This window comes from Cynocephalus volans, chromosome 11, assembly GCF_027409185.1.
Source record: "Cynocephalus volans isolate mCynVol1 chromosome 11, mCynVol1.pri, whole genome shotgun sequence".
NCBI lineage: Eukaryota > Metazoa > Chordata > Mammalia > Dermoptera > Cynocephalidae > Cynocephalus > Cynocephalus volans.
In genome coordinates this window covers 85,879,732-85,900,172 of record NC_084470.1, presented here as the reverse complement: position 1 = coordinate 85,900,172, position 20,441 = coordinate 85,879,732, and the positions used below count along the sequence as shown (strand labels likewise).

Below are 20,441 nucleotides of genomic sequence, written 5' to 3'. Positions count from 1 at the left end.
GCTTCTTCTTAAAGGACTAGATAAATATTTTCAGCTTTGAGGCCCACAGTCTCTGCTGCAACTAATCAGTTCTGCTTTGGAGTACAAACTGCAAACGTCGCCATGGACACTGTGTACGTGAGCGTGGGCGTGTCCCAATTACAGACAAAGGGCAGTGAGCTAAATTTGGTATCAGTACGTGGCTTAATGAATCCAAAATTTGACACATTTGGGTGTGCTGTTTCTTTTTTTCTTTTCCATTTTTCTTTGTAGAAAAAGCAACCAATTTGAGAAAAGAACAATTATGTTTAATCAAATAAAAATCATCCTATTGTTGGGGAGGGTCAGTGGTGAAAAAATTATTTGTGTTCAACTGAACTTAACCTTGTAATAAAGTGATTTTGCAAGAAACACATGGCCAGCATTCTGTTCATATTAGTATCTGTCCATACTTTTCATATCATTTTTCAAAGAAGTGTATATTTCTGTCTCATCCAGTAGAGGGAAGGCTTAATCTTATTTATCTCAGTTTCCCCAGTGCCCAGTGCCGTGCTTGACACATAGTAAGTACTCAACACCTTATTTGTTAACTGCTAAATACAGGAGGAACAGTGTGGCCAGTTAAGACAGCCAGTTATTTGGTCTCAGATATTTGGTCCTAAAGACTGGTAAGTGGTGCATCAACTATAGTTTTCCAACTAGCTGTGCTATCCTTTTTGTTCTCAGCAGCAAGTCTATTTCCTCAAAATATTTCTGGAATTTCCCTACCTCCTTTTGGTCCCCCTGTCAAAGATCCTTTTGTCTCAATACTTTCTGCTGCAGCTCTGAACTTCACCCCTCAGCCCGGGCTCTCTGGACACACACACCCCATCCTAATGCCATCCAAGGGAAGGGGAAAGGAGAGTTCAGCAAACCAAACAGAACTTGAAACAGCAAACCTCATGCCTGACCCTCAGAACCTTTGACCTTTAGAGACCTGACAACAAGTCAGCAAGACCCTAGAATTTTGAATTAGAAATTAATTACCTCAATAAAGGGGTGTGGGTGCATCTTCCTCCCTGCATAAGGTTGCCAGATTTAGCAAATAACAGAGGAGGCCCAGTTAAATGTGAATTTCAGATAAATATTACATGGGGCATACTTATAGTAGAAAAGTATGATTTTTTTTTTTTAAATCTGAAATCCAGGTTTAACTGGTCTTGTCATATTTTATCTGGCAACCTTGATCTTGCAGGATAGCTTGAATTTGAAGAAACAGCTCGATACCTGATGTCAAGTACAACAAACAAGAAAAAAATACCATTTGCAGTCAAAGAATGAGAAGCAACCAAGCTGGGCTAATTCGGAACAGAGAAATCACCACACCTGAGTTGTGTGGGCTCTCTCTGCCAGAATCCTACACTTGGAGATTGGCCCATGTTCCCAGTCACTTTTCAACAACTAGTCTACAACTTCCTTGAGCTCACTACCACCTTTTCTTCTTGTTACTATATGGGAACTGGTCATCTATCTATTTATTTATTGTTTATCTATCTATCTATCATCTATCTATAGATATAAACATCTAATGTTTTAGAGTGGGGCCCTGGAGCCAAGCCACCAGCACCTGAATTCCTGGCCTCTCTGGTTAGCTGTGTGACCTGGGACAAATGTCTGAACCTCTTAGCCTTGGTTTTCTTTGTATAAAATAGGAATAATAAATAGTAACTAAATCACCAGGTTGATTTGCACTGATTCTGGAACATACTATAAGCATAATCATTGTTAACTACTACTATCATTGCATTTCTCTGTGTTGTGACAAAATACTGTTACTGGTCCATTAACTTCCCCACCCACACACACATCTTACCACCACATCATTCCCCCGTGCCTAGAACAGTGCCTGGTACAGAGAGGCAGACAAAAGTCCCTTGCTAAATAACCAAAACCCAATTCAGGGACCTTATCCTACCCTACTCCTCCAGAAGGCTGTGCCCTGGGACTGGCTGTCATTGGGAACTTCTCCACTTCCCACATCTTAACCTCAGAGATTCCACCCTCCTGCTCTATCACTTTCCTCTGGCCTTCCCAGTGGCCTGGACGGTTCTCTAGTCGAACTTTAGAGTCTAGTCCCTTACTCTATCTGGTCCTTCCTCTCAGTAAATACATATTTCTAGGTGTTGAAATGCACTGAATTAAGAGTTCTACATGCTAGTCCTGACTTTCTAATTGTCTGTGTTACTTTGGGCTTCTGGTATCACCTCTTTGCCTCCATTTCATCAATGGAAAAGGAATAAAACTTGCATCTCCTGTTTTTGAGTGTGAAGAGCACTTTGAAAAGTATAAAAACAAATTTAAAGATATTACTATTTGTTAACTCATAAGACATATGTATTTCCTGGTATAGTTTGTGTTACTCATAACAATTGCTAAGAATATGTAGCAAAAGCCCAGTTTACAGAGATTGGGGATATCACATTGAGTCACATCCTCAGCCCTGCAGGTGCCAGACTTTCAGATCTATCGTATGGTTGACCTTTTTTTAAAAAAGCTTTGTGTGTGTGTGATCTATATTACTAGAGCTCTGCTAATCTACAACTGACCATAACTTTTGGTGAAAAAGGACAGAGGCTGATTTTGTTTAAACTGTGAGCACTGTTGAATATTGTAGTTTACACGTGAGTTGTGGAGTTGGAACATTTAATCTGCATGGCCCATTTAGTACTAGGGGAAAAAGAACCTCCTTGCAGAATGGGCAGCCTGACTTGCATATAGTAATCACACTCTGGCAAAGTGGCTGGAGAAATCAAATGAAATGGAACCAGACGTTCTCCTCCCCTCCAGCTTTGTTAGTGTTGGAGATGGAGGGACATGGCCTGGTGTTTGGGCAGCACAGTCAGGAATCACACCCACACTCGAACCCTGACATGCTCTGTTTCTACTACAGGGGAGAAGACAGGAGTGAATGTGACTTAAATGTCAGGTGCAAAGGGATGACTGACACAAGCAGGTACTGATCACATGCCTGGAAGTCAGAGAAGTCAGAGGTCAATACCAGATGGGGAAACTGAGGGAGGCTTTGTGGCAAACCTGGCATCGGAATGAGGACCCTACTGCCTAATTTCCTTTATATTAATCAATATTTAAATTAGTAAATTTTCTATTATATTATTAAAACCATTAAATATTAATATCTATATTAAGAAGTGATAATTAAATAAAAGGTGATAATGAATGTGCTAGTTGAGTTTTGACTCACTTTGGTGATGGGAAGCATCCACATTCTACATCTGTGGTTTTTGTTAAGTCCCTCAAGAAAAAGAACAACAACTAATAACTAACATTTGGGGAGCCGTGCATTTAGAGCTTTACAAACTTGATCCTATCTAGTAAGTGACAATTGTCAGAATGCTTCCCAGGCAGTCAGACTCCAGGATCCATATTCCTACCCCCTGTATTAGGTTTCTTTTGTAAGGCCCCAGTATCTGGCATTTTGTAATGGAATGATCATGGGATGTCCACACATTGATTATAGGTACTTGATTTTAAAGGCTTGTCCTTCAAATCACTAGAGTTGGCTGCATAACGTTTTTAGACAGAACATTGTTCTAATTGTAACAATAGAAAATACTGTCAATTCTTGATTATCTGTGTTAATGGAGAACAGAAGCATTGATAATCCAGTACAGTGTACAAAAATCACCTGTTTGTTGATTACATTACATTAAATTACATGACATTTTAGTAGCTAATTATGTACTATTTATATACTTTCTAAAACTCATCATTCTTTGAGCATATTTACAGTAAAGTATTGGTGGTGAGAGAGACTGGAAAAGGTTAATCAGGATTTAACATTGTCTCCTATATGTAAACCAAAATTTTGATGGTGGGAATAACTCAATCATTCTATCTTAAGATAAAAGCTCATGGTACCTCCCACCTCCCAGGCTGAAAGAATTCAGAGCTTACCTTAAAAATGAAGTTTACCATCCGTGTCTTCTGTCCCCATGGAGAAGTGCTGCTTTGTACATAGCCTGTGTGGACTCTATAAAAACTCAGTACAGTGAGAGAATCCAATTATCTGGCAGGATAGAATTTCCTTTTATACAGTTAAATCACAGGTGGATTGCATACACTAAAAGAGGGTAAGGGTAAGCACTTGAAAAGGTTAAGTAAACAAAGCAAATTTTCCTAGTGCTCCTCCTTCAGCAAAAATCTCAAGCAGCAATACTTTCCACCTGAGTGTATTTATTGAGCCTAGGGCCTGGGAAAGTCTTCTTGACTGGCTACTAATAGAAAGTCTGTTGCTTAGATTCCCAGCATCTATTCTCCCACCTCTGGAAACATCCTTTCAATTTTCCTTTAACAAACTACCCCTCCCTTATGATTGCAGGTTTAGTGTAATCTAAGTGCTCTGGCTGTGTGACCTAAATTGTACTGATCAGACACTTTCCCAGGAGATTGGACATTGATCAGAGTGGCATCAAAATTGGAAACAAAGCTGATTCATCCCCACGTCAGCACCCCCAAAAGACTTTCCAAAGCCCCTACAGTCTAGACCCTCAGAGTGGCCTGGTTTTTATTCTCACCAAGTCTTTTTTTTTTTTTTTGTCGTTTTTTTTGTGACTGGCTGCACCGCGCTCAGCCAGTGAGCGCACCGGCCATCCCTATATAGGATCCGAACCTGTGGCGGGAGCGCTGCTGCGCTCCCAGCACCGCACTCTCCCGAGTGCACCACGGGGTCGGCCCCTCACCAAGTCTTGATCCTTCATTGTTTCCTTGGCTCAAGTGATTTAACCTACGTCATTCTAATCAATTCCTTTCTGTTTGCTCAAGTTAGCCAAAGTTGTTTCTGTTGCTTACAACCAGTGAACCTACTTGTGACAACTACGGAAGCCAACAATTGAGACAAATTTGGGTGAAGGTGCCATGGAGCACTTTCTAAAATATCTGCAGCTCAGTCAGACTCAGCTAATTTGGGGCCTCATTTATTAGATGATGAAGTTGAGAGTTTAAAGGAGTTCTTCAAGGCATAAAGTTAGAAGCAGGCTGTATAACACTTTCCAGCACATCACAAAGGTAGTGACGCATTCTATTCCCTGGTTGGTTTGCTATGGCACACAGGCGGGCAACTGATGCAAAATGCTACTTCAAAGACCCCTTCAATCAATTAATCAATGAGTATTTATTGCAAGGCACTGTGCTAGGCACTATGGAGAGTACATGGAAGATAAGATCAAAGTCCCTGCTCTCAAGGAGCTTACAATCTAGTTGGGAAGAAAAGGCATACATACAAGGAAAAGTAAGTAACAATACAGGAGTTAAAATTCAAGAAAACAGTACAAGAGATTTCCAAAAGTAGTACCTGATTAATTACTAAATTAATGGTATTGACAGGGGTTGCAGCTAATTTAGAGGAACAACATCACAAAGGACTAAAGTGTGGGAAGACGTCACAGATGAGCTGGGGCTGGAGCTACCCTAGGACAGTTGCGATCAGGGTGGGAGGGAAGAGGGGGGAGAGGGCATTTCAGGAAGGGGCAGCCATAAGACCAGAAGGCACGGAGGTGAGACCATAAGCAAGCAGTGTTCAGAGGCCAGGGAGGGTTCAATGCAACTGGATAAAAAGTTAAATTGTTTTAGATTAAGAAGGGCCTTAAATGCTCAAGTTTAGATTTTATCCTTTTCGCAAACAGAGGTGGGGGGAGCAACAGCTATACTTAGATTCAATATACAAAAGACTAAGCTAAATAAGAGAAAATATTCAAGTCTGATCTTCAGGACATTTATTTGTGGATTTTCACCCTCTCTACTTCCAAAGAGAATTTTAAATAGTATCTTCAGGGTTGTCAATTCCAAAGGAATAGCTCTGGGTGGTCTAGCTTTGGGTCATGGCCAGAGACACTTGAGTCCCTCTACAATCCCAAATTATAACTAGCACAAGGGTGAGCTAACAAATTCCCTGACAGGCAGGCAGGAAAAATGCTTCCGAAAGACAAGTATCTTTACAAACGACAGAATATTTATTAACAATACCTTTAAAAAAGATTACATATGCTAGATCACTGGTAAATATCATTTACACTGGGGTTGGGAACTACCTGGGGTGTCATTTTTTTCATTCATTTTACTATTTTGTTGATTTTTTTGTGTATGATTTTAAATTGTATTTTATTTTAACATAGAAGTAACCATATCAAACTAAGAAAGGAACACAGCTTGAAATACTGACAATATTTTTTCTGGTTACCACCCTAATTTTTACACAAGTGGAATCCTGATTATAACTTTATTGGATAAATATAGCTAGAAGGTTGAAAAGATACTGTTTGTAAGCAAAAATGAAAAATTACAGGCAAATTTGAGTTCTTCGAGAAAGAAGAAAAGGTGGCAGCTTGTTTACATGTGAAAATTTTTATAGAAAAATTCATTGCCTTTTATATTTCGGTTCCACTCGTGTCAACTTACAAAACCTCCCCCATCATAACAAATAGTTCTTTTCATAAGATTGTGGTTTCGTTGATATTGTCATTTTCCAATGTGTGATTTTAAGACTTAGAAGGTAAAGCTTATAAAGCAACTAGGCTACCTATTGCAAAACAGGAGAATCATCAAGATACCATACAATTGTACTAAAGATCTTTTATAGAGTCATATGAAAAATTCTTTGTGCAACTATTTGCTGAAATAGGAGAAATCTTCCAAACCCCATATGTAACTTCGATTCAAAAGAAGGGCTCTATTATTACAGAGATACACATATTACATATAAGAAAATTTTTAAAGAAATTATGAATCCATTGACAGAATTACTTTTTAAAAAAATTTACATTTAAAACAGATACATTTAAAGATAGTAAAATTATCTTTTATCCTTTGAAAGACTTGGTTGACTATAGTAACTTTTGGTCTATGTTACTACAGGAAATGTAAGTTCAAATTTAATGTCTAAGATAATGCTACTACAAAGACAATGCTAACTTAGTTGAGTGAAAAGAAAGTCTTACCGTACAATGCTAAATTCAGGGGTGAGAATATTGCACAAAGTACCGCTTGGACAGTAAGTTTAGCTTTTGAGATTGCAGCCATTCCTGAAACCATCTTGAGTTGCGTTGAAAAACAACATTCACAACAGGGTGGGAAAACATATTGTACATGTCAAAAGGACTTGATTCAATGTATTCATCATTCAAAGAGTAATTTACATACAGCAGCCTTGAGTTGTAGACCAAGTCTTCAGCGGTTTTACCTCTAGTTCCTTGTAAAACTGTACAAGTAATTTGCAATTTATTTACCAAGACACATTCTGTCTTTAAAGGAAATATTTTCAAATCATAATTATATGATTGTGTTGCCCATAGCATTTTATAGCAGAGGAAAAAACTAATATCTACATTATATGTTAACTTTAAAAAATTCTATAAAACACTAAATATATAATAAAAAATATGCATATAAGGACATATGTAAACTGCTTTGGTAACATCATATTACAGATGTCTTCAGTGCATTGCAGAGTTTCCAAAGAAACTTCAGACAAAGCTAGATTTGCTTTGAGGAAGTACTGTATAATGCCATTCCTAAAGAAGCAAAAAACATTTTTTTTCCAGTAATAAGATGTACTCGAACAACAATATTACTTAGTACTGGGTGTCTTCAAAACAATTAGCTAAATGTTGCTTATATTATAAACAGTGAGTCCTTTCGATCACTTTTGTCATAAACTGGACCTAGCTGTGAGGGAAATCATTATCGTACTGATGGCTGACAGCGTACATGCGTTTGAAGTGGAAGCCCCGGATCCTCTTGCGTAGGCATCTGAAAGACAGAACAAATTCACTCTAAGTGGCTTCATCCTAGCTACAAAGGGAACAGAGGACACAGGACTTTTCAAAACAGCAGAACTAGGGCCGAGCCGTGGTGCACTCGGGAGAGTGCAGCGCTGGGAGCGCAGCGACGCTCCCCGCCGCGGGTTGAGTGCACTCACTGGCTGAGTGCTGGTCGCGAAAAAGACAAAAAAAAAAAAACAAAAAAAAAAAAACAGCAGAACTAGCTGGGTTCTAGTACAAATGATTAATCTCAGCAACTTTTTAATGTCAGTTCTATGACTTCCAAGCTTTGAGCTGGGGAGCAGGTTACAGGACATCCCTGTGCCTCTGTTTAAGCATTTGTAAAATGAGGATGTCCACCTCTAATGTGAGAAGAAACTTCAGTATTACTAGTAAAAATACTCGTAAATATTATGATATATCAATGATGCAACAAAATGAAAACTGCTACTCTCTTTTGAACTCTACCTTTGTGCCAGGCATAGATCAGTATGACACTTAAATGTTACAAAAACCAGATGAGAACCAGGTGTTATTACTCGATTGAATGGATGAGGAGATTGGGGCCCAGAGAGTAAGGTAAGGTGTCTAAGATCACTCAGTAAACAGCTGAACTAAAATTCAAACCCATGTTTGTCTAAATATACCCCTTTTCTCTAAGGAAAATAATCTCAACCCTTTTTTAAAACTTTTTCTTATGGGTCTTACATTTTTATTAGTAAGGGTTTCTTCAAGATTGTAAGATCTCCTTGACTAACATAATGAAAAATCTCCTGAGGGAAGAGATCATGTTTTGCTTTCAGTCACTTCTTTACCATCTAATGACTATACCAAAACAACTGCTTAGTATATGTTCTTGTAATGAACAAAACCAAGAATCATCAGTCATCCTAAAAAATAAAAAACACAATCTTTGTAATGATAAGAAAGCATGAAGTCAGATTTTAACAAAGTGAGATAAATGAACCCCCAAATAAACCCCAATCTTGTGTTTTTGTGGCCTGGAGATTAGTTCCACATCTTACCATAAATCTGGCTCCCTTTCAACAGAAGTTAGAACATTTGTTTGATAAGGTTTAGAATCCAATTCCTCTTGTTTTTTTAAAGACAAAAATGCCTTTAGTGTTTGTATACAAAAAAGATGCGGTAAATATAAGCCCCTTCTAGAAACACTGATAAATCACTCCTGAGTTCTGGAGCATGGCTCTACAGAGCCTCAGTTTCTCAACTGAAGTCCTTTTCTATTTAGCATTAATAAATGTTTATTCAATCCCACCTAAACAAAAGGCACAGAAGAAGGGTGAAATAACCAATGAAATTTTTTCTCTTTTGATTTGAGGCATCCAAATTTTATAGGTACAATTAAGATTCCTTGGTGGGTTCTTTACTATAATAGGCCCTTTCCCCCATATTCCTGAAAAATAATATGACAAAAACTTAGCAGAGGGCCACTATAGGGCTAATGCTCAGGACTCTGTGGTAAGAATTTTGCTCATGATTAAAAATATGATCTCTCCACTGATGGCTTGAAAATTTATATCTCCAGCCTGCACTGATCTTCTGATCTCCAGACTGCTAAATCCAAAGGCCAGTGAAAATCTGTACCTAGCTATCTAACTGCAATCTGTCTTTCTTATTGTGGCAAAATACATATAAAATTTACCATTTTAACTAGTTTAAAATGTACAATTTAGTAGCATTAAGTTCACTTCAATATTGCACAACCAGAACCACTATCTAGTTCCAGAATTTTTTTGTCACCCCAAATGGAAACCCAGTAGTGAGTAAGCCATCATTCCCCACTGGCCAGCCACTGCCAATCACTAACCTAATTTCTGTCTCTGTGGATTTGCCTACTCTGTTTATTCTTTCAAATAAATGGAATCACACACAACAAAAAATACTATGCTGCTGAGAAATTTACATAGTATTTGAAAAACAGAATTTAATGTATTTGCTTAAAAAATAATACTCTGATACACTATTAAACAATACTAAATGAAATAATCTTGACTACATAGAGACATATGCATTTATGCACATATGTTACAGACACACATTCAAAATAGTACCTTCCAAATGCTTCAGCTAAAGAATTGAATTAACATTGTTTCACCGGAGACAAACTGCCACAGCCTTTTAAAGAATACTTTTGTTTGTTCCTCCTGACTGCTGTCGGGCTTTTGACTTTCTAAGCTGTAATGCTAGAGTTACATAGATGCAAAGTACATGAGTCAATATGGAAAAACCTGTGTGACTGATTTGGGGCTGCTTTAATCTGATTTTTGATTGGCAGCTGATTAAAGCAGCCCCAAATGGCCAAACTGTTTTTTGCATGGAAGGGATTAGCAAACAGCAGTTGTCTGAGGAAGGGGAATGGTCAGTCCATTTTTACTGTCTGTCTTTGTGGGCTTAATTTCTTCCAAGCTCTGACTCATACGGAAGGCTGATAAGATAGGCAGGGGCAAAGGGAGAAAAAGAGAACTTCTTACTTGATATCTTTGGAATTCGAATTTGTTCGCTACTGCTGCCGTCTCCTCCATCGCTGAATGGCTTAATTTCTATTATATAATCTTCATCGAAAGGCAAAGAAAGCTCCACCGATGTTTTATTTGTTTCAATGACAGATGTGCTGCTTTGTCTATTCCATCTGTACAAGACCTGCCAATACAGAAAGAACAGGTATCACCTGCTGTCCTCACAAAGGCCCCAGAGATGGAGCATTCATTTGTTTTCGCCTCCAGGCACCAGTGAAATGTAGGATCGCCGTCTGGCTGCCCACTGGCATTTGGATGGCTCATTTATAGTAAGGGGCATGTTTGCAGCTACCATTTCATTATGAGGAAAGACTTTAAAGGATACTGCAGTGGGGGGTGGGGAAGCATGATTCTGCCAAAATGCTGTGTGGCTAACCGCTCCCAGGCTCAGTTGACACTCTGGGAATGATGGGAAAAATAAATATCTCCTTAAGGATGTATAGTGTCAGTTACATATCAATGGCTTTGGCATCAGAATAGACTTGGCCATGTGTGACCGTGAGCCACTTACTTCACTTCTCTGAGCCTCACTTTCCTCGTCTGTAAAAGGAAACAATAATACCCACCTTCTGGAGTATTTTCAAGATTGCACAAGGATTGACTAGAGCAAGGGCCTGGCTTGAAGAAAGCATGTAAGAAATACCACCTAAGAGGGCTTAAAGGGCATAAGAGATCGAAGCATACTTGGCAAAGGTTAGAAGCACAAAGCAGGCCCAATATGTTATGTTCATGAGTCTTTGGAGAGAGCATTTTAGCACAGCGAGATCTCTGAAAGGCAAGGGCAGTAATCCCCCTTTTCATCCCACTGGGACCCCTTTTTGAGGGGCTATGGAGAAAAGAGGCAATCACTGCCACTCCAGGAGTGTCTGTAGCTTGCAGCAGTTCCACTCATGTCTTTGTTTCCCTTCTTGACCCCCACTGGGTTCTGAGTTTGGGTTGTGATTTATTTGATAAGGTGCCAACTAGCTCTCCTGAAAACACATTCACCTGCCTGAGACTGCCTGCTCTCATGGGTATCAACTTGAATCAGAACAAAACATAAAGGACTGGAAAAGTCCATCTAGCTTTCTAGATACAAGGAGTGTGATGATAACTACCTCACAAACACTTTCTTATGCTTACAGGCACTTTATCACCACCATGTTTAATAATACTCCTTTCTACAGATAAGGAAACTGAGGCCCAGAGATGTCACAGAGCTGGTGAGTGGCAGGATGAGGATTCCTAAATCCACAATCCACACTCTTAAACAACTATAGCTCACCCTCTTTCCCCTGGCAATTAAAAAGGCAGAGTTGGATGAAATCAGTGGTTCTCAGTCCCAGACATATGTCAGAACCACTTGGGGTAATTGTGTTGTGGGTTGAATGTGTCCCCCAAAGTTCATGTGTTGGAAACTTAATCCCCAATGCAAAAGCACTGAGAAGTGGGACCTTTAAGAGGTGATTAGGTCAGGAGGGCTCTGCCCTCATGAATGGATTAATGTCACTGCAAGAGTGAGTTCCTTATCTCTTCCACCATGGGATGACACAGAAAGAAAGTTCTTGCCAGATGGACCTTGACACAGGACTTCCCAACTTCCAGAACTATGAGAAATAAATTTCTTTATAAATTACCTAGCCTGTAGTATTCTGTTACACCAACACAAAAAGGACTAAGACACCAGCCCTGGCTTCATGTTAGAATCACATGGGGCACTTGTAAAATACTGATGCTCTAGCTCAGTGGTTCTCAACAAGGGTGGGAGGTGGGGGAGCAATTTTGCCCTACAGGAAGGTATTTGGCAATGTCTGCAGACATTTTTGGTTGTTACAAGTGCTTCTAATGTAGTGGGTAGGGACCAGGGTTGCTGCAGACCATCCTACAATGCAGAGAACAGCCCCACAACAAAGAATTAATTAGAGCAAAGTGTCAACAATGAGGAGGCTGAGAAATCTTGCTCCAGTTCCAGTCCAGCCTGCCTAAGACTCTATGGAGATGGGGTCCAGGCTGTGGTACTTTTAAAAAAAAACAAAAACAAAAACAAAAACCACAAAACAATCTTCAGGTAATAATATGGGATGGGAATCATGCATTAGATTAGTGGCTTTCAAATGTGACCGTGCATCAGAATCACCTGGAGAACTTGTTAAAAACATGGATTGTTGGGCCCCACTCCCAGAGTTTCTGATTGGGCAGGTCTGGGGTGGGACCTGAAAATTTGCATTTCTAGCAAGTTCCCAGCTAATGTCAGTACTCTGAGAACTACAAGATTAGCTCATCCTTCTGTTAAGACCCCCTATAAAGTCTGACCTGCTGAGGTTAGAGACACAAGGTCATTCTTCTACCTGAAGGCAAAACCAAACACAAGTGAAATTCATAAAATTCCCTTAAAATGGCTTAAATCCCATTTGTTTACTGGCAGTTCATCACCTTAATTTATGTCTCTCTCATACAAGATGGAAAACACAATTTCTGCACGGTGGAAAGATTCATAAGCACCCCCCTTCCCCCTCTGGAGCATCAGTTGTATCAGATTCAGCATCCCTTTGCTACTGATTAGGCTCAAATAAATCCTCAGGCACATTCAGGAGTGCCAAAGCTTCTCATCACAGCCCTCCAGGAGAATGGGCTGGCTGATGGGATGCAAGGTCACATCTGGCTTTGAGGAATAAATTGCTTCTTTGATTTACCTCTGGTCCTTGCAAGAGCTCAGAGAATTCAACTAGTTTCAAATATAAATCCAAAAGACACACTTCCAGGAAAAAAGCGGCCCTTTTATCAGCACTGCTTATCAGTCTTGTAATATTAGGGACTGCAGTGGAATCTAAATAAAGTCCTGTGAAACCTTTATTTACACCAAACACTTGCTCCAGCTGATTGACTTGAAGGCTGTGCTTGCATTTGATATAATCCAAGACAGAAGACAAGGAGAAAGAACAAATCAGTGGGAATAATGATAATAGCAGCAAACACTACTGACTGTTTCCATTACTGAGTGTCTGAACGCTGCATGTTCTAAATGCTTACAAGGATTACCTCTTGAGGTAGGCACAATTATTATTCTGATTTCAAAGGTGAGAACTTGAGATCTGGAGATGTTAAGCAGTTGCCCAGGGTCCCATGGTGACCCCTGTATTCAAGCCCAGGCAGTCTGGCTCCAGAGGCTGGATCCTTAAGACCGGCTTGGCCACCACCTGTGTGGCTGTGGACAAATTGCTTGCCCTTTCTGGTCTTTGTCTTCATGAATGCAAAACAAGTGGGTTAGACAGTAGAAAACTGGTAGCCTGTGTATCATATCCAGTCTGCATATATTATATGTTTGGTCCTCACAGTGTTTAATTTTTTTTTTTTAGTTAGATGTCAGTATTGAAAACTGAGAAATTGCACATGAAAAAAAAGGTTTGGGTTCTATTGAAAAACTGGAGGATATGGCCACAGTAACTGCTATGGTTTAATACGTGTCCCCTCTAAAACTCATGTTGAAATTTAATTGCCATTGTAACAGTATTAAGAGGTGGGACCTCTAAGAGGTGATAGTGCTGCTACAAAAGGGCAGGTTCTGCACTCTTTTCTTCCTCTCACCCTTTGGCTTTTGCCATGTGATGACACAGCAAGGAGGCTCTGGTTACATGCTGACACCTTGATATAGGACTTCCCAGTCTCCAGAACTGTGAGCTAATACATTTCTGCTTATTACAAATCACCCAGTCTCAGGTACTCTGTTACAGCAGCATGAAACAGATTAAGACACTGGTCTACATTCTTGTCTGGTAAAAACTGGCTGGAGCTGAAGAACCACTGCCCATTCTGGAGAGTCACAAACTCTGCAGTTTGTCCTAGTCCCCAATATTGCTTTTTTTGTTACCTTAGTGTGTGCCCACCACAGGACCTTTGCACCTCCTGTTTGCTGCGCTTGGAAATCTCTTTCCCAGAGAGCTGCCCTTCTCATTCCTTTCTTTCAAGACTCAACTGAAATGCCACCTCTTGAAAGTGGCTTTCCTCAGCCTTTACATAAAATAATAAGTCTCTTCTGTCTTCCCCATGGCTCTCTGTATTCCCCTCACTCTGATTTATTTTTCTTTGTGGTACTTTACTACCACCTGCTATATTTGTTTATTGTTAGCAGGCAGAATAACCAAGTGGCTGAAAGATGCAAGTCTGGATCCACACTGCTATATTCAGATCCCAGGTCTTCAGCATATTAGCTGTTGTGACTTAGGCCAATTGCTAAACTCTGCGCCATCATCCTTCATCTGTAGAATTGGAGCTACTTCTGTTATTATGAAGTTAAGATCAACTGGAACAGTGCTTAGCACATATATTTATAGTATTTGTCGAATGAACTAAGTCAACATCACTCTTTTATGTTATCTGCCTGGCTCTGGAGGCAGTTTAGTTTGTGATACTGAGACCAGATGTTCTCCTTTTAGCTTTGGTGTCATAAAGTAGCTTGAGGATTTGCACTGACAGAATATCCTGGGCTTCAAACTTTCTAAAGTCAACTTCTTGTTGAGACTATCTACCTAAGCAAAGATCTCTCGAATCCAGACAACTTAGTAAAAAAGCAAAAATAAACCCACACCTTCAGTATTTAGGAGGAAAAGTAAATTTTGAAAGGAGTAAGTCTGATATAAATGGTAGCTATTTTTCAGTCAAATTCTCTATCAAAGATCAACTTTTCCATTGAAATCAGATCCACATTTTATTTAGCCTATAATCTTATCCCTAAAAATGACATCAGGAAGACTTTCCTGAGATATTACGGGAGGTCCCACATATATATACCTATATATTTAGATTATACATCACCAGACATTCACATATATATTTAACAATTCAATATCTATAACTAGTTACAATGAGATTCCTTGGGATATAACTGAAGAGATGTAGGGAGTCTGGCTCCTCCAGTCCCAGCCCTAAAAAGAAGAGAAGTGATTGAGTTGGAAATTAAGAACTCAGGAAGTGTCCTTTCCTATCAAATGGTCTAATCTATTACTCCCTGTCTTTCCTCTACTGTAACTGCAGGTGGGTTCTGAAGTATTTCACATACTCAACAAGAACTCATCAGTGATGCTTCTTTAGACATAAAATTCCCAACATGAAGGTGCCACTATATTTTTCATAGATATGGTCTAGATCTAGAATATGTAATGAACCAACACACAAAAAACATATTTGGAAAAAAATGTCTAAATCCATGGCTTAAATAATCATCTAGTCTGCTACTCAGATCTGAAACGGTTCTGAGCTCTTCAGTTTGAATTTGTTCCAGTGTTTCATTCTGTTTCTATAGAAATAAAAGTAGTTTCACCAAATCCTACACCAAGCCCAGCAAATCTCTTCTGGGAGATCAAATGCCCTTGTGCTCGTCTTGACCTGCTCTGTTCCACTACACACTTTGCTTGATTTTATGCTGCTCGAGGGAAGCTTCTAGATGTCTGCAAAGGTGTCTGTTGAGGTAATACATGGAAGAAAGGCCTTCTTGGAAAGGCGCTACCAAGACAAGATCATATGAGAGTTTGTGAGAGGGAGTAGGACAAAGAAGTGGCAAATAAATAATAATCGTTATCCAATTTTTCTCCTAAAAATGCCTGTAATCATTTGGACACAGTTCACTGAAGCAAACTTCAGCTTGCATATTGATTTCTGCCCCTAAGAAAGCTGAGGGCACTCCAAGTCACTTTATTCAATGGGCTTCATTCAGTTTTCTCATCTGTAAAATTAGGGGTTTGACTAGATGATCTCTAAGATCTCTTGCTGAGCTAACATTTTGCCTGGTTGCCAGAAATACTTTAGGTAGCTCCCAGCCTGTCAATTTTATTTCCGCACCAGCTTAAAAATGAGCTTGAAATCTAGTTAAAGGTTCACCCGTGGAACTCGTGTGCTTTCCAGGGACTCCTAAAGCTTTCTACATTTTTGTTGTGCTTTCTTTACCTGTTCTAATGGGTATAACTAGAAGCTGGGAGAAAAAAATTTTCTCTCTCTCTTTTTTTTCACTTTCTCCCTTGGTTTGGCTGAATCAATTCTGTCCACTTCACCCCTGCTTTTTCTTTGTTGTGATGATCAAGGTCAAGGTGGTCAGGCAGTGTTAGCCTGGGTCAGAACTCCAAAGTTGCAAAGGTATGTCTTCATTCTTGCTTTCTTCTCTTTTTTTTTTAAAGTCTACTCTTCTCTCATTCATCATCCAACTTACCCTTTCCCATGTCTCTTGTCATAGATAAAACGGATCAGATAAAGTCTTTCACATTATTTCACACTAAGAGGTTAATGATTTAGGAGTTCAGGAAGTGAGATCTCCATTCTAATACAACCATAGTGAATGCATCCTTGGCTGGAAAAATAACGGTGACAATTCAGGCATGGTCCTCTAGAAGCCCATAGTCTGGGGATTCACAGCAAGTTAATTATAATTATCCAAGAGGATGAAAAGTACTTTTAAAAATCTGGTAAATAGAGGTAGCTCTGGCCATCAGGGCTTCTAAATCAGACCTGAAATATTAGTGGCTGGTTAATGATCTATGAGGTGGCAGAACTGGGTAGAAGGAACAGATATGCAAAAGGTCAGAGAAAAATGGAGATACTAGATACTAGGAATTTCTCCTTTAATAAAAGAATAAATGTAGTCCCAGAGAGTTTAAGTGATTTACCTAAAGTCACATAACCAATAGAGGACCAAAATATGGTTTTCTATCTCTTTATGTTATATATATATGACCCTCCCAGAGGAGTGTGCTTTTAAAAGAGGACCTAGTGAAAATTCTGCAGATTAGTTCTTAGGGAATGTTTCTCTGCTGGTGGAATACAAGTCACTGTGCCATGTGGATGAAGGAAAAATAGTCCACGGCAGGGAGGGTCTTCTTTCTCTAATCACATTATCCAAGGCTCTACCACTTACTGTCAGCTCCATTCCTGCTCTGTCCTTACCTGCTACTTTCCAACGAGCCAATATTCTTTCACCAGTGCCTGACAGTCCTGCCTATCTGCTACCCTCAACACCTCTGTACAAAAATGCCACAAGCTGGCAGCCTGCAGGCTTAATTCAGACTGCACAGCAGTTCTATTGGGCTTGCATCGCACTGCCTCAAATGTTGTTTAAAAGCAAAACAAAATGAAATTGGGTAAGTTGCCAACATTTCAAAGTTGGAAGATTTTACATAATAATCCACTGTTTCTGCATCTTTTGAAACATTAAGATATCTGGGGCATTTTGCACATTTTTTCACAAGGCAACAGAGGCAGTAAGTAAGTAGCAGCTGGTACGTTTTGATAATAGCACACACTCTCCAGTTGGCTATAGCTTCCACCCAGCCACCTTCTGCCATTTATTGTTATCTAATGGGCACGTCTTTTCAACTCTTTCATGTACTCTAGGGTAGATGAAAGACCATTTCACAAAACTCCTGAAAATTTTGACTGCCAAGCTCTCCAACTTGAAAAAATTTTGAAATCATAGGCTTACTTTTACAATCTTCCTCTTACCATGAAAACTATGGGACAGTTTATTAAAGTTGACTTGCAAAATTGCAAGAACCATTTTTCTTCTGAAGGATTACTACAAAACCACTGGAGGTCAGAGCATTATCAGCATAGCTCAATGATTATGGTTTCTTAAAAGCTTTTCTTAAGTAATTTCCTCATAACATTCTAGGGCTAGAAAGGAAATAAAATGCCATATAATTTAAATGCCCACAGTAAATGTCCTTTTCTAACATCTTACTAGGTGGTGATTCAGCTACTGCTTGATTATTTCCAGCAGTGAAGAACCCTTCATCTCTCTTCAACTAAGTCCATTTTCAAAGAGCTTTGGCTACTAGAAAGTACAACTATTATGGATTGAATTGTGCTCCCCCCTCCCCAAAGTTTAATGTGTTGGAGGCTTACTCCCCACTGTGACAATGTTAAGAGGGTGGGAAGTCCTATTATAGTAATTGAAAGATGGGAGTGAATAGATTAATCCATCTGATGGTTTAACAGTGGTTGTGGGTGTGGTTCTGAGGGCTTTAAAAGGAGAGCATGGGAAAACACTTTCTTTTCTCTGCTCTGCCATGTGAGACCCCAGTGTTGCTATAAAGCCACCAGCAAAGAAGACCCTCACTAACTGTGTTCCCTGGTTTTTGAACTTCCCAGTCTCTGAAACTATAAGCAATAAATTTCTTTTTCTTACAAATTACCCAGTTCCAGGTATTTTGTTATAAGCAACAGAGATGGACTAATACAAAAACTTCACCAGAATTTATCTCCATGTAGCTTTCACTCATTGGCCATAGTTTTATTCCTTGGAAACTTGAGTAACATTCTACTCGTCATTCCTTACAATAGCCCTTCAGGTATTTGAAGTGGTTATCATGTTTCTGAGGCTTTTCTATTCAGCTAAATATTCTCAGTTCTTTCATTCATTCCTCAGGTAGTTTGAGTCAGCCTCCTGGTCACATTCTCAGTGTGTGCTCTGGTCTATAAAACTGGCCAACATCAATTCCCTTTCTCCCTGCACACATATGCCACTCCTCACATCAAGGGGCAGAATCTATTTCCCTCCCTTTGAATCTGAGCTGGCCTCACAGTAGCCATTTTCCTCCTGAGCTTTTAAAAGGGCTGGCAGCTTCTGCTTTCTCCATCATTGAAGTCGGCAACCATGTAAGAAGTCTGACTATCATACTGTGAGATCACCATAGTGAGAGGAAGCCCAAGTTATCCATATACAGAGAGTGATCCCCTGGCCAGCTTCCAGCTTTTCTAACCATTCCAAGTGAGAAGCCAGAAATGTGTGAAAAAGTATCTTAGTCATTCCAGCCCTTGAAATGGCCCATTTTGGCCCAGTCCAGACTGCAGAGTAATCAAAAATGATACATTGTTGTTGTTTAGGCCCCTAGTTTTGGAGTGGTTTGCTAGGCAACAATATGTAGCTGAAAACCTTGCCCAAGATATTTACAATTCCTTTTAATTGTGGCAACAAGGCCACATACATTTTCTTTTCATAATGGCAAGCCAACATTTATGGGATCAGGAAAACAAATTCTCTAAAAAATTCTCACTTTTTCTCTATATAAATCTTCCTAATTATAGAAACAGATGAACAAAAATGATTAACCATTAGTAATATTGAGAAGTTACTGTTGTTGATCAAAAAAATACAACTAAGACAAGAAACAAAACTAAGCTGACAGTAGAAATGTTTTTTTTTTTTTTTTTTTCCGTGACCAGCACTCAGCCAGTGAGTGCACTGGTCAGTCCTATATAGGATCCGAACCCGTGGCGGGAGCGTCGCTGCGCTGCCAGCGCAGCACTCTACCAAGTGCGCCACGGGCTCGGCCCAGTAGAAATGTTTAAAAAAAAAAAAGTGTTTCTTCAGGATTTCTTGGGGACCCAACCCCAGGGCCTTTAACATTTCTGATTGATGCTGCCTAAGCCTAAAGTTTAGGTGATTATCTAAATCCTCGCCAGTTGCCATGGACTATTTATAAAACTCAGATCAAACCACTTTGGGGACAGAGTTCTAAAAAGGCTGAGAGAACATCATCAGGGAAAGTGAGAAAATGGATCGTATGATTCATGTAAGGAGACTGTCCTTACTATCAGCCTGATTAGGTGCTTTTGCAAAAAAGAAATTACCCACTTTGTATCCTTTTACTTCTGACTCATTATCCAAGGCCTTCACTTGATCCCAATTCAGGATAATTTTGGAGTCCGATGAATTCCATATGATGTTTCCAGGGGGTTGACTTGGTGCTATAAAAAATTAAGATATAAGAAGTCACAGATTATTAAATCTCAATGGATTCAGAGGAATATCTCTGTACTAGAATTCGAGAGTGGAGGCAATTTGATGGGCTATTGCACTAATATGTGTCTTCAAGGTCACTAAAATCTGATGAGATACAGCATTGCAAATGGAAGAAGTTTCAGTTGGTCGCCTAACATTTATAGCTAAAGGAAGTAACCCTTCCCAGTGAGGAGAAAAACATTTATCTTTCTGTCCTCTGGAGCAATGAATTTTGCATGGTATTCCATAAGGTTCAGTTAAAATGCTAAGGCAAATCTGAATCCATGTAATGATACCAATTAGCATGCAAATGATCATTGGGAGGTGGGGATGGGGAATGAACTTGGGATATATTTGATGAATCCC

The 20,441-nt window shown here is 39.5% G+C and overlaps 1 protein-coding gene across 1 annotated transcript in view; it reads right to left on the bottom strand.

The window, feature by feature from the left end:
* Positions 1–7,440: 7,440 nt before the first annotated feature.
* LOC134390134 (contactin-4) overlaps positions 7,441–20,441 on the bottom strand; it is a 353,707-nt gene continuing 340,706 nt past the window's right edge. The window contains exons 20-22 of the mRNA XM_063113414.1: positions 19,929–20,041; positions 10,286–10,454; positions 7,441–7,782 (exon numbers count right to left, since the gene is read on the bottom strand). Coding sequence (XP_062969484.1) covers positions 7,682–7,782; positions 10,286–10,454; positions 19,929–20,041 — 383 coding nt within the window. The 3' untranslated portion in view covers positions 7,441–7,681. The remainder of the gene's footprint in view (positions 7,783–10,285; positions 10,455–19,928; positions 20,042–20,441) is intronic.